Source organism: Suillus discolor (genome assembly GCF_016758755.1).
Source record: "Suillus discolor strain FC423 chromosome Unknown F5147scaffold_401, whole genome shotgun sequence".
NCBI classification, from domain to species: Eukaryota; Fungi; Basidiomycota; class Agaricomycetes; order Boletales; family Suillaceae; genus Suillus; species Suillus discolor.
The window spans coordinates 3870-17185 of NW_024541648.1; the positions used below are offsets into that span (position 1 = coordinate 3870).

At 50.1% G+C, this 13316-nt stretch overlaps 3 protein-coding genes across 3 annotated transcripts; 1 reads left to right on the forward strand and 2 right to left on the reverse strand.

Annotated features, from left to right (window-relative positions):
- Positions 1 to 5314: 5314 nt before the first annotated feature.
- Positions 5315 to 7305, reverse strand: F5147DRAFT_263542 (uncharacterized protein). Its single transcript, XM_041428927.1, has 2 exons — positions 7116 to 7305; positions 5315 to 7062 (listed from the first exon to the last, which is right to left on the reverse strand). The coding sequence occupies exons 1-2, from the start codon at positions 7210 to 7212 to the stop codon at positions 5405 to 5407; spliced, it is 1755 nt and encodes a 584-aa protein (XP_041284222.1). The 5' UTR covers positions 7213 to 7305; the 3' UTR covers positions 5315 to 5404.
- A 1886-nt stretch (positions 7306 to 9191) lies between these two features.
- Positions 9192 to 10615, forward strand: F5147DRAFT_756131 (uncharacterized protein; the record flags this gene model as incomplete). Its single annotated transcript, XM_041440342.1, has 7 exons — positions 9192 to 9474; positions 9608 to 9696; positions 9749 to 9847; positions 9908 to 9920; positions 9980 to 10189; positions 10242 to 10295; positions 10352 to 10615. Exons 1-7 carry the CDS (start codon positions 9415 to 9417, stop codon positions 10613 to 10615), a joined length of 789 nt encoding a protein of 262 aa, XP_041284223.1. The 5' UTR covers positions 9192 to 9414.
- An 818-nt stretch (positions 10616 to 11433) lies between these two features.
- Positions 11434 to 13309, reverse strand: F5147DRAFT_783651 (uncharacterized protein; the record flags this gene model as incomplete). The annotated part of the gene is made up of 6 exons (XM_041442832.1): positions 11434 to 11733; positions 11927 to 12127; positions 12174 to 12643; positions 12806 to 13019; positions 13076 to 13179; positions 13234 to 13309. The coding sequence occupies 6 exons, from the start codon at positions 13307 to 13309 to the stop codon at positions 11434 to 11436; spliced, it is 1365 nt and encodes a 454-aa protein (XP_041284224.1).
- Positions 13310 to 13316: the final 7 nt, after the last annotated feature.

Sequence of the window (13316 nt, forward strand, 5' to 3'; positions counted from 1 at the left end):
TCTCTTCCCACCTGTGTGATAGCAAAACGCAACGGAAGTGCATCGCCACCACCTCCTTGATGCGTTCCATTTCGAGATCCGAACGCTTCATTATAGATGACAAAAGCTCCTTATACTCTAGACTTGTTTTGAAGGAACTTAGTTGCGCTGCTCGGTCGCACAAAGACCCCGTAGGAGGTGTTGAGTAGACGAAGGGGGGCGTTGCTGAGTTCAATCCAAACTGCTTTCGAATAGCGTCTTCTGCTTCCTGATGGACAGACGTACTGCTGACGCAGATCTGCAGAACAATATAGGCATTTCGAGACAACGCAGGAGTGTTCCATGTCTCACCTCGTATCTGCACTTGTGGAGCATCGTCCAACTTGGACAACATGATTGTGAAGGCCTCGATGGCTTCTTCAGTAACGTTGTGCAGCCACGCAGCGCTGAGTGTGACAACTGGTACCCAACATGAGACGAAGGATTGAGTTCAGTGACCTATGCATCGCCGAAGTCAACATGGGCTACTAGAAAGTGGATGCCATCGCACCTTTCGCGCGTCGAGGAGCGCATCCTCCCACTAGCATTTTACATTAACTTTGCCTCGGCTGCGACTTGCAAAGAAGATATCGGACTGCAGAATCCAGGTCGATCGCCATCGAGTATAGGTCAATAGCCTTGTCGTAATCGCTTGCAGCGAAGGCAGCCTCTCCCTTGGCAGTGCAGAGTGTGCTGCATTCCTGTTTGAAAACTGAGAGGAATACATGTGAGCATTGTAGCCTGCGCGACATTACTGGCTCTAGACTCGCCGTTGGACCAATCAAGGCAGTCGGCTTTGGTGATTTCGTCACTTGAAGTCATCATGTGTTGGTATGATTTCACGGCATCTTGGAGTTTACCCGCCCGAAGGAGTGCATCACAGCGTTTATGGTGTGCCTTTTGCCACAAGGACTTCAGGTCCCAGCCAAAGAGCTGGACAAGAGATTCAGTTATGAGAAGCGTCATATATGCATCATCTTGACGTACCACCACCAAATCTTCATATACTTCATGAATGTCCGATTCCGATGATAAATCGCTGGATTCGATAGCGGCAGTGAAATGATCGGCGGCTTCGTCGTAGCGTGCGCCATCCAAGGCTTTGATCCCGAGTTGAACGTGTAGATATGCCTAATGTGCGAGTTGTAAAGATGATTGTTGATCCAATGACCATGCATGACACTTACTTGCACGATGCCACATGCGAGAGTGTCGGTATTCAGACAACCGGCAGCAAGCTCTTTGAGAAGTAGGTTTGCTTCATCATGTTGAGCTGCATTGAAGAGCGCGATGGCCTGAAATACGCGATGAAGGGAAGAGTATGCAAGGCAAATGTACCATACCTTGATCAATAGCAGAAAATGAGTGATTTCTGAATCCTGGTCCGTGTACATGGATGCAACATCAAATGCTGCCCTCGCATACAGAACGCGGCCTTTTCCACAGAGGGCAATACCCTTGGAGATATAGCCCGTCAATGAAGGCTGAATCCTGATGGACTATGTCACCGTCGAGTTAGCCCTGTATAAGGCGGCGATGATTCTCACCTTGATTGCGTCCAAAAGGGCGCAGTCCCAGTCGCATTTTCGCGCCATGACAAATGACCGATGGGCGTAGGAAGTATGGTTGCTCGGACTGGTGTTGATATCTTGAGTGAGTAGTTTTTCGGCGGTAGATAAGTCTCCATTTAGACATGCAATACGGGAGGTCGTGATGGCTAGGATCTGCACGAAACATGATCTAATTGTGGTATATATGAGTCAAGAACAAAAACATGCCTTTGAGCGATGGACGTAGGGAGTGCGGTTGTTCACATCGGTATTGATATCTTGCATGAGTAGTTCTTCGTCCGAGTCAGTAGACAAGTTTCCATCTATGCATGCATCGAGGACTGTTGTGGTGGCAATAGTCTGCAAGAAGCATGCTCGATTTGTGGTATATGAGTTAGAGATGGAAACATGCCTTTGGATGTATGCCCTGAGGTACTGTCCACTCTGAGATCATCTTATCGTAACCTCCACTGAAGATGTGATTGCCGTCCACGGAGAAAGTGACGCAGAAATTGGCGTCTGAGTGCTTGAAGACGGCAATGGTTCGTCGATCTGAGAGCTGCCAAAGACGAACATGGTTGTCACTAGATGCGGATGCGACGAGTGTGCCAGCAGGATGAATGGCAATGACTTCGATGTAGTCAGTATGGCCCGTCCAAGGATCACCGACCTGCTCCCAGGTTGTTGTATCCCATTCGCGTATAGTAGGATCAACAATATTGCCGCCTGTGAGAAGGCGTGTGCCATCGGGCGTCCATGCGAGTGACGAGAATGATTCGTGAGCCTCGAATGATGTGACGCACTTCCTCGTGCCAGAATTGTAAATTTGAATATGGCTTTCTGTTGCGATGGCAAGAAGTTCTCCAGACGGTGAATACCGCATGCAGCGGACATAATTACACTTGATCGGATTTCCTTGCAGCTGCCAGGTTTTGGTATCCCACAGTTTCGTCATTGTTGCCAAATATGAACCAGTGGCCAGCACTGTTCCATCGGGAGAAAAATCCAGCGACGAGATATAATTGCAGTGTGCTTCGATTTTTGTGAGTAATCCGCCAGTTTCTCCGTGCCAGACGATGACCTCTCCCGGGACTCTATCACCGCTTGCTATCAATTGTCCATCTCGTGATACCGCCAAACTCCACACACTATTGCGATGCCCCTCCATCTTCTTCAACACAACACCTGTCTTCAAGTCCCACAGACGAAGCGTTGTGTCGTGCGAGCCCGTAACCATCCGACGTTTATGAGGGAAAACTGCGACTGCAGTTATGCCTTCTTCATGGCCTTTGAACGATCGCAGGGGAGTGGTGATTGTAATGAGCTCCGACATTTTAACTGGATGTTGATGGTATGGAATACGGACGAGGCTAAACTTTGGAGGGATTATGTCTTTCTCTAAGCTGCAGAGGATGTATGGTGCGTTTTATGGTGCTTCACAGCTTGCCTCATTTCAATAGACGCCCAGGACATCTAAGGCTGTTCGTGCCCACGCCTCCATCACCATAATGCACGCACCCCATTGTCATAACCGCCGCTGTCCTTGACAGTATGCACATCTGCAGTGCATACATGCGTCCGACTCTTGTCTTCACAGCTTCCAAAATGTATCTCTTATCAAGTCGAGCAGTCCGTGCTTTCCAGCGCTCGAATCTCACTGTCTATCCTGCATGAATACCGTTGTTTTTCGTATCTAGCAGCTACTCCAGCTTATCACCACGTTACTCCTTCAAACGCATGTATATAGCTTACTCCAATATCACTTCTCCATCCAACAGACTCCCAGATCCTTGTGTGCACAAGATACAACCAAAATTCGTGGTACAGCCTCGGAATCTCCTCACCATCGCCACACTGCTAATGGCCGCATCTCACTGCGCTGCCCCTCCATATTTTTCGACACAAACCTGTCTTCAAGTCCCACAGCTAAAGCGTCTTGTCGTCGTTGTCTATCGGGAAAACCTGCGACTGCGGTTGCCCCGCTCTCATGATCCTCAAGGCGAGAAAAATCGACATCTTGTTGGATGCTGACGATGTGGAGCACAGTCGAGGTATACTTTGAATGGATTGTGGGTGTCTTTCTTTAGGCTGCAGAGGTGCGTATATCATGCGTTTCTATATTGCTTCACCCCATTGACTTGCCTGGTGTTTCCTTAGACACCCTAGTAAGACATGGACCCCATTCATCTCCCCAGGTGAATATGACCCCGCCATGCAGGAAGCACGGTGGAAGTCATTGACTTGGAAGCTGGTCGGTGATGTCATCCATGCCACCATATGTTTATGCTGCTGGCATCTGATCGCTTCCGCATCTCACGACGTCTCACGAGGCAGCTGTCAGGTTGGCGAACCGTCGCCATCTTCCCGCACTCTGTTTTGACGACTTGTGTAACATTCTCCACCAAAGACATATCTTCAGCTGAGCTTATGAGCTTTTGATGAGATGGTCTTAGAGAGCGGCCTTTACCAAATGGCACTCTGCTGGAGGGTACTTCACAAGTGCCGCTATCAAAGGTACCTTTCTGTATGTACTTTGCCGCTGACTCCCGACCCCTCGTCGTCTCATCTCGCGAAAGGCCGGTTTGCAGAAGGGTGCTTGAGACAATTAAGGTGGAAATCAACGTACGTTAGCATTGATTTCCTTCGTCTTCCTCCACATCAACACCTAAAGCATGCAAATACTCGCTACAGAGGTTAGAAGAACTCTCTGTGTTACATATGGAAAGTTGTGGCGACGTGAGTTGGACACATGTCCAGTCGCTTGCATCGACATCTTCAAGAAGACGCTTATCATAACAGCCTCATGTCCTGGGCGTCTATAGATACAAGGCAAGTTAATTCAGTATTAGATTCCTCTGTCAAGCCCACCTCAGCTTCAAGTAAAATGGGGCTCCTTATTCCAAGCTCCACGCCCGTCTGAACATTCGAAGATCACGGAGAAGGCATACACCCTGTCGCACTTTTGAAGATAGGTGTCCTGTTGAAGAAGATTGAAGGGCCCTCGTATACCAGTGACGATCAGCGAGGATGGCGTAGTGAACCTGGCACCGTTCAGGTAGGACACACCTCCGTTATCCAACACACTTCGCACACTTACCTGGGTTGCATCTACCAGTTGGTTTAACACAGTGAGTAATACGACAAACGATGTGTCTTCAATTGTTCAATAACCACTTCCAATAGGTCACGAACTACCCTCTTGTCATCTCATTCGCAGTCAACGACAGCGCTCCGGTATCTCCTAGTAAGTATAATTTCCCGGGCCATGGTTGCTTGTTCATTGGATCGAAGTACGAAGCTGTGAAGTAAAGGAGACATGGCTGATGCCACTACTACGCTCGAATGAATTTCCGTGGCAAGGAACTCCAGTCCAGTTAGTGATGCCCGCTGCGTTGAAGTGCGTTCGATGTTCGCTATCCGGTGAGCATCTTGCGATTGCAGCAGAATCCAGACAGTAATATCTAATTGATAACCCAAGCCTGACCTATGCACCAAGAATGCGCCGAGTTACTACACTAGATTACAGCCTGCCACCGCATACGAATAATCGTGTATGCTCCATTGCAAACGAACTATGTACTTAGGTGCTTTCAGGATGTGGTTTGGCAATAGCCATGAATCCAAACAACCGGATGTGTTACTCAACACGGTCCAAGTGCACGTGTTGACTTTAATACAGACACACGATATCGTCCTCTCCAACCACCTCGAGAGCACATGGTGCCTCTGCATGTCAAATGTTGAAATCTTGTATTTGCGAGGGTCATTTGTAGGTATGTATGATATATGAGGCTATGATAATGTGATCGTTGACGTGTTGTAAAAACACCATTCAGCTACAATATGTCTAGGGTCTCGATGTTCATAATGTCAATCGAAGCCGGGTCTTTCACCTGCGCAATGATATATTGGTCCGATGCGACCCTCTTGTATTCTCCAACACGTTGCTCCGCTACCAAAAGTGCGCTGAAAGCCTGCCCAAGGTGCACCATCAAACGCAATGATCGTAAGTGAACATCCGAGTCAACTGACAACTTCTCTTCTCCAGGTGAGTTGCTGGACCGCTCGTCAGTGTCGTCTGATCCAGACTCGGACCAATCCCCTACGCTTTCCCCTTCGTCTGCAAAGGTAGGCTGCTCTGAAAAATCAGGCAGCCCAAGGAGACGACGGTCCCATGGACGGACAAGGAAGAACATCTGCTGAGTGGGCCTTGTGCGCGAGAATTTAATTAGGGTCTCGTCCGTGGTGATCAGCAAGTCTCGAAGCCCATCTGCTTTCACTCCATACGTGAAATGGGCAGTATGACCCCGCTTCCGTTTGACTTCCGTGACACGGAATGCGATGCAAGGAAGACGCAGTCTGCAGTTTGCAAAGAGGGGAGCATTCGTGTTCTTGAGTAGATTATACAACTTCGAAGCTAAATCCACAAGCACAATATTTCGCAACGAAGAGACCGCTGTCTGAATCTCATCTTCAGACAATGATGGTAGGGAGTATGGCGGGGTTGCATAGGAGATGATGTCGGCTGGAAGGCAACTGTTGAACTCGGATGATTGTCCGACCCAGTCCAAGGAAGTGATGTCGCCAGACCGAGACACGATATCCTGCAGGAGCCGGCCGAGCGCGCTCTGCTTCCTCTCCCCATAGATGACAGGTAGGTGGACGTCGAAGATACCAAATAACGAGTACGCGGTGTCTTCCTGCACAGTGGTGACGCGCTTCGATGCCCATTGCAGTTTCTGTCTAGCGTCTCTCATCCCTGGACGGAAGGAGATCAGGGCCTGTGCATCTATTCCCGTCGCACTCTCCAACTCCTTCATTATTGCTGGGGACTCTTTGTGGTTGAGAGAGCGATCGTTGAGATACAACGACCAATCCTTGTGATAAAATCTAACGACTTTCGGAGCGACAAATTCTTGAAAGGTCCATCCCCGCTCGTTCCAAACACTGCTTGCTAGTGCACCGGGTTGGGACGAAGGAGGGACATCGGATAGGTAGACGATGGTGAGGGCCGAGTGACGATACCAGACGAACATGGATTGGACCGATTCTCCAAGCTCGGCGTTGTTGCTCTTATCGATGCAGCATGTATCCATCCACGCCCAGAGATACCCCGCATCACGAGCGACTTTGCAGAACGACAGCAGTTTCGTGATGCCACCAAGTCCCTTCAACTTGCGCACATCTTTATTTTGGATGTGGTGCAGCAGCACCTCCGTCTCTTCCCACCTGTGTGATAGCAAAACGCAACGGAAGTGCATCGCCACCACCCCCCTGATGCGTTCCATGTCGAGATCCGAACGCTTTGTTATGGATGACAAAAGCTCCTTGTACTCTGGACTTGTTTTGAAGGAGTTCAGCTGTGCTGCTCGGTCGCACAGAATCCCCGTAGAGGTGTTGAGCAGACGAAGGGGGGCGTTGCTGAGCTCAATTGAAACCGCTCCTCGAATAGCGTCTTCTGCTTCCGATGGACAGACGTACTGCTGACGCAGATCTGCAGAACAAGATAGGCATTTCGAGACGAGGTAGTAATGTTCCATGGCTTACCTCGTATCTGAGCTTCGGGAGCATCGTCCAACTTGGATGCCTTTGAGCGATGGACGTAGGGAATATGGTTGTTCGCGTCGGTATTGATATCTTGCATGAGGAGTTCTTCGTCAGTAGATAAGTCTCGATCTATGCATGTATCGCGGACTGTTGTGGTGGCAATAGTCTACAAGAAGCATGCTCGATTTGTGGTATATGATTCAGAGACGGAAACGTGCCTTTGAATGTATACCCTGAGGTACTGTCCACTCTGAGATCATCTTATCGTAACCTCCACTGAAGATGTGATTGCCGTTCACGGAGAAAGTGACGCATGAATTGGCGATTGAGTGCTTGAAGACGGCAATGGTTCGTCGATCTGAGAGCTGCCAGAGACGAACATGGTAGTCACTAGATGCGGATGCGACGAGTGTACCAGCAGGATTAATGGCAATGGCATTGATTTGGTCAGTGTGGCCCGTCCAAGGATCACCGACCTGCTTCCAGGGTGTTGTATTCCATTCGCGTATAGTAGGATCATCCCCATAGCCGCCTGTGAGAAGGCGTGTGCCATCGGGTGTCCATGCGAGTGACAAGTTCAATGTTGTGTGAGCCTTGAATGATGTGACGCACTTCCTTGTGCCTGAATTGTAAATTTGAATATCGTGTTTTGTCGCGATGGCAAGAAGTTCTCCAGACGGTGAATACCGTACGCAATAGAGAAAAATACCACACTCGATTGGATTTCCTTGCAGGTGCCAGGCTGTGGTATTCCACAGGTACGTCATTTTTCCCCAAAATGAACCAGTCGCCAGCACTGTTCCATCGGGAGAAAAATCCAGCGAGGTGATAGAACCGGAGTGTGCTTTTATTTTGGTGAGTGATTCGCCAGTTTCTCCGTGCCAGACGATGACATCTCCACCATTATCACCGCTTGCTATCAATTGCCCATCTCGTGATACCGCCAATCTCCACACCAAATTGCGATGCCCTTCCATCTTCTTCAACGCAACACCTGTCTTCAAGTCCCACAGATGAAGCGTCCTGTCGTTCGAGCCCGTAACCATCCGACGTTTATCAGGGAACACTGTGACTGCAGTTATGCGTTCTTCATGGCCTTTGAACAATCGCAGGGGAGTGGTGATTGTAATGGGCTCCGACATTTTACTGGATGTCGATGGTATGTAATACGGACGATGCTAAACTTTGGAGGGATTATGTCTTTCTCTAAGCTGCAGAGGGCGTATGGTGTGTTTTATGGTGCTTCGCTGCTTGCCTCATTTCAATAGACGCCCAGGACATCTAAGGCTGTTAGTGCCCACGCCTCCATCACCGTAACGCACCCACCCTAGTACAGTCATAGTACCAGCTGTCCTCGACAGTATGCACATCTGCAGTGCCTACATGCGTCCGACTCTTGTCTTCGCAGCTTCCAGAATCTATCCCATCCCATCAAGTCCAGCAGTCTTTCCAGCGCTCGAATCTCACTGCCTATCCTGCATGAATACCGCTGTTTTCGTATCTAGCAGCTACTCCAGCCTATCACCACGTTACTCCTTCGAACGCATGTATATAGCTTACTACAATATCAATTCTCCATCCAACAGACTTCCAAGATCCTTGTGTGCACAACAACGGACTCGCCTGACATTCAACCTCTATTTGGCAGGTGGCAGGCCTCTTCCCATGTTGCATGATAAATATAGAGCAAACTTGAATTTGCTGACGGATGACGAAAGCCAACGACACTAAAAACAAAGGTAATGCATGATTTCACCCCAGAACCACATCCGCACAGCTCTCAGCATTGCATTTTTATCAACTGCATTACCCTTTCCTTCGTGTGGGGATGGGTGAATATGCACGGGAATACAGGGTGCCTGCATCGGCTGCCTCAGATAAACTACAGGGACGGCAACATCCGACCGTCAGCGCTGTGCCCAAGCACGTTCTCACACAATTTCTCAACCGTTTGACAGCTCGTTTTTCCAATCAGTACATTACAGCCAATAGAGGCGATGAAAGACACTTACACAATGGGTAACCCATTATGTTGCCTTGGGGCAAGGTCCTAACCCTCGTCTTAGTGGTGTGGACCGGTCTATCACCTCTTATTAGTAGAGTTACGTGGGAGCACCTGATCCATTTGTAAGTTCTGACATATCGAGCACTGTGGCTGACTTCAAAATGCGATCACGGACTCGAGTCTCGACACGGTTCTATGCGTTCATCTACCACCCGCAAGCGCCAACTCTACGCATCGTCCGATCCCCAACTTGCGTCCTTATGAGATAGCATTGTAAGCCAAGCAGTCATCATCATGCGTTATCAGCGCTTCGACCTCGTATGCGTGAAGACTGGCCTCGATATTTGCGACCATGTAACTATAAATACAGGGTGAGTCTTGCTGTCTTCATCCAGCCAATCCACCAACCATGTACATCCCTCCATTCGATACCACCTCCTACTCCACCACCACCCAATCACCCAATCCATCCTGGACATATGGCTAGAAAGTCGATGTCACTCCTGCCGGAAAAGACTGGCTTGCAGGCGAATCTGCAGGCTGGAACGTCTATAGCACAGCAGAAATGGACAAGACGTACGTACTCCTCCACCTGTTTATCAGCCGAGATCGTGACCGTGATCGACAGCAATCTCAACAAGCTCTTGAATTCAGGCATTCTACCACGCCCAATGTCACTCGTATCCACGATCAGCGAGGATGGCATAGAGAACCTGGCACCCTTCAGGTAAGACATACTTCCATAATCTGACACGTTCTGCATGCTTACCTGGCTTGCATCCACCAGTTGGATCAACACAGTGAGCAATGCGACAATCAACGCGTCCCTTTAATGGTCTAATAACCCCTCTTCCCATAGGTCACGAACTACCCGCCTGTCATCTCATTCGCGATAAACCACAATGCTACGGGCAGCCTCAAAGATACGACCGCGAACCTGAAGAACGGCCAAGGATCTGCCGTGAACATCATCAGCGAGGCATTCGTCGAGAATGCAAATGCGACTGCCGTAGATGCTCCTCCCGAGTTCGACGAGTGGGCTCTCAGCGGTCTGACAAGGGAGAAATGCGTACGTGTGGACCTTCATCATTCGATATATGGACTAACAATCACGGGTTCAGGTGCAAATAAGAGTCTCGCGCGTCAAGGAAAGCGCTTTTAGCATGGAATGCGAGGTAATCTCATTTCACGCCGAGCCCGCTCGTTTTCTGACATCCTCACCTCTCAATAGCTCTACCAATCGATAGACATCACGCACCCGGTGACAGGCGAGCACAACAGCACGCTCATCCTCGCGCACGTTAAATACTTCCACGTATGCAAAGACATGCTCACAAGCAGAGGTGCCGTCGACCTCACAAAATTCAAGCCCGTCGCGCGTGTGGGCGATATTTCATATGCCCGGGTCGGAGATACATACAGGATCCCTGTGCCTTCATGGGCGCAGGAGGAGGCGAAGATACAGGAAGCATTGAAGACTCTCGCATCACAATAAAATAGAACGAAGGAGGGTGGCTTATCATTTCGGGGGAACATATACCATAGATCATATAAACATCAACATCCAGGCGGGATAGAGCACCCTTGGCACCACTTGGAAAAGGTACCGAGAGCCTGTCAGGGTGGGTTTCGTTGTAGGTAGTAATCTGCCTGAAAGCCTACCTCCACAGGGAGGCCTCCCCTCAGATCCTGTTTAGGACCGTAGTGCATTTCGTAGAACCTCCAGCGAGGAGGAGCCCAGAGGTCTGCGAGAGTCGAATGGAGGGTCTGCGAGGGTTGCAAGGCTCAGGGGGCTCACGGACACGGACATTACTGATACATACTCTGCAACATACCATTGTAATTCTGCGTCGTCCTCGATGATGCCTCCTTCGAGCGTTGCCTTGTTGCATGCAATCTCCAGGAGGATGGGGGAACTGGTACCTCGACGAAAACATGGAGTTTTCGTCGACGAGGTGGCGCGGGAGGAGAGTTCGAGTGTCCCTGTAACTACAATCACTTGACTCAAGCAGCTTTTTTCTTGAACAATTCATTTTTATCCTGATCGCCTCGCGAACTTCTGAAGTATGTTTGTTCAACCGGACACTTCTGATTTATCAGAATAGGAAATACAAATGTAAACTATCATCGAAGGCAGTTAAGTACTACCAATCAAAGCAAGCACGAGTGAGATGCAGAAACATCGAGCACACAGGATCAAAAGTAAGGATGGCACCAGGAATGTGAATAGATACGTGCGTTAATATCTTTAGGCAAGAAGCAAGATGACAAAGATGCGCAAGACGAATTATGGTGCTGTTGATGTACCCACAATCAATATGGAGCCCCACTCATGTAGCCGTCTTCAGAAGGAGCTGGAGATGACGAGTAGAGTAAGTTAAGAGCATTGTCAGCGTAGATTGGGTAACGAGACTCTTGACGAGAGACAGCATCTTGGGGGTACATGGGCCGAGTATCGTTGCGATAGCTCCTCGAGTCCTGGTAAGAGGCTTCTGAGGCTCCAGATGGTCCACTGCCTTCACGGTACCCTCCAGCTCTGCCTTCATGAGCTTCAGGCCGAGCCGCATAGGGTGTGGGATGATGTGTGTACATCATGTCTTGACGATATTGCGGCTAGGGATCCGCATGGGTGAACCCCCGGGTGTCGGCAGGTCAACCCACACCCGCACCCCGAGGTAGACCCACACCCGCAGCAAGGGTACGGGTTGCACAGTGGGTAGCGAAGTAAGGACCCAGGGTACAACCCATCAAGGGTGTACCCGCGGGTCATAGATCTGCCAGTGCTTAGCACATATGTCCAGCACACGTCAGCGAATGCTGACGTGACTCGAACATATGTGGATGGCACAAGGAGGAGTGGAGGCACAGCGCGAATGACAGATGCGTCGAAATAGACGCTGATGTCGTGGCAGGTGGTGTCGTGTACGATCGAAGTCGAAGGTGAGCGTGTCAAAATGGGAGATGGTGGTGTGGTGGCATGAGAGTGTGACGTGTCGGGTGTCGCGTCCTCATTGCAGAAAATGGGGGCAGAGTCAGGACAGCGACTTACTGACAAGATCCTTCCTTCCTCCTCTCGTTCCTCCTCTTTTCCTTCTCACTTCCTTCTCTTTCCCTTCTTTCCTCGTCCTCGTATCCTCCGTATGTGTCCGAGCCATGCCAGCATTCGCTGGCATGCTCTGGGCGCAGACGCTCGATGCTGGCGGTTGGTAGCACGAGGTGGGAGCTGCTGGTGGCGTCCTGGATGGAGGTGGTTGTTGCTGTTGGAAGGGAGCTGCTAGCGATGGTGGTGGTGGTGCTGGCGTCGAGGAACATGTGAATGGTGGTGGTGGTTGCTGGCTGAGGGCATCTGTTGATGTGCTTAGTGGCGTTAGAACGGGTGCCGGAAGAATTGGCATGGGGGGTGCAGCGAGTGCTGCTGAACGCGAGGATGCTGGTGGTGGTGTGTTAGCAGGTGAGTGCTTGGTGGTGGTGCCGGTTGTAGCATGCACGGGAAGTATCGCGTTTATGGAAGGCACGGGTATAGCTGGGGTATAGGTAAGAGTGCGGGTCTTAGAATCCCGACCCGTACCCATACCCCAGTAGTACCCGTACCCGTGACCCACGCGGGTTACCCGTACCCGTGCAGATCCCTAATTGCGGCTGGTTGTGCTGACACGTTGATAGTCTATCTGCTCGCAATGCTGACCAGGCTGGTTGCCGTGTTGATAATAGTTTATCGGCTCAATGTGGCGCTGATCAGCCTGAGGATAATGATGATTTTGTGAGACTTGGAACTGAGACACAGCATGAACATGTGACATTGCATCCATGGAGTCACTTGATGATGGTGGTAGCGCGAGGGCCCGTTCTTGGATGCCACGTGGGCCCGGGAGGCGGGCTTGGACAGGTCTCAACATTGGCTGCATGGCAAGGTCAGAACTCCCGTTGGTGTCAGAACTCCCGTTGACGCCAGAACCTCCATCATTGGTGGCATTTGTTCCTTGCATACCCTCGATGTATACAGCAGCTTGATGGGCAGCTTCCTAGAACCTGGAACAATCTTCTTCGGCTTGGGGCGCTCTAAATAAGAGTCATCAGCCAAAGTCCAGCATGTAAGTCATCATTCGGACTCACCACATTGAATTGGTGCCTTCAAAGGCTGCTCTGGGCCATCACAAAGGCGTAATGGCTCAATTTCTGAAAGAGACATTGATCAG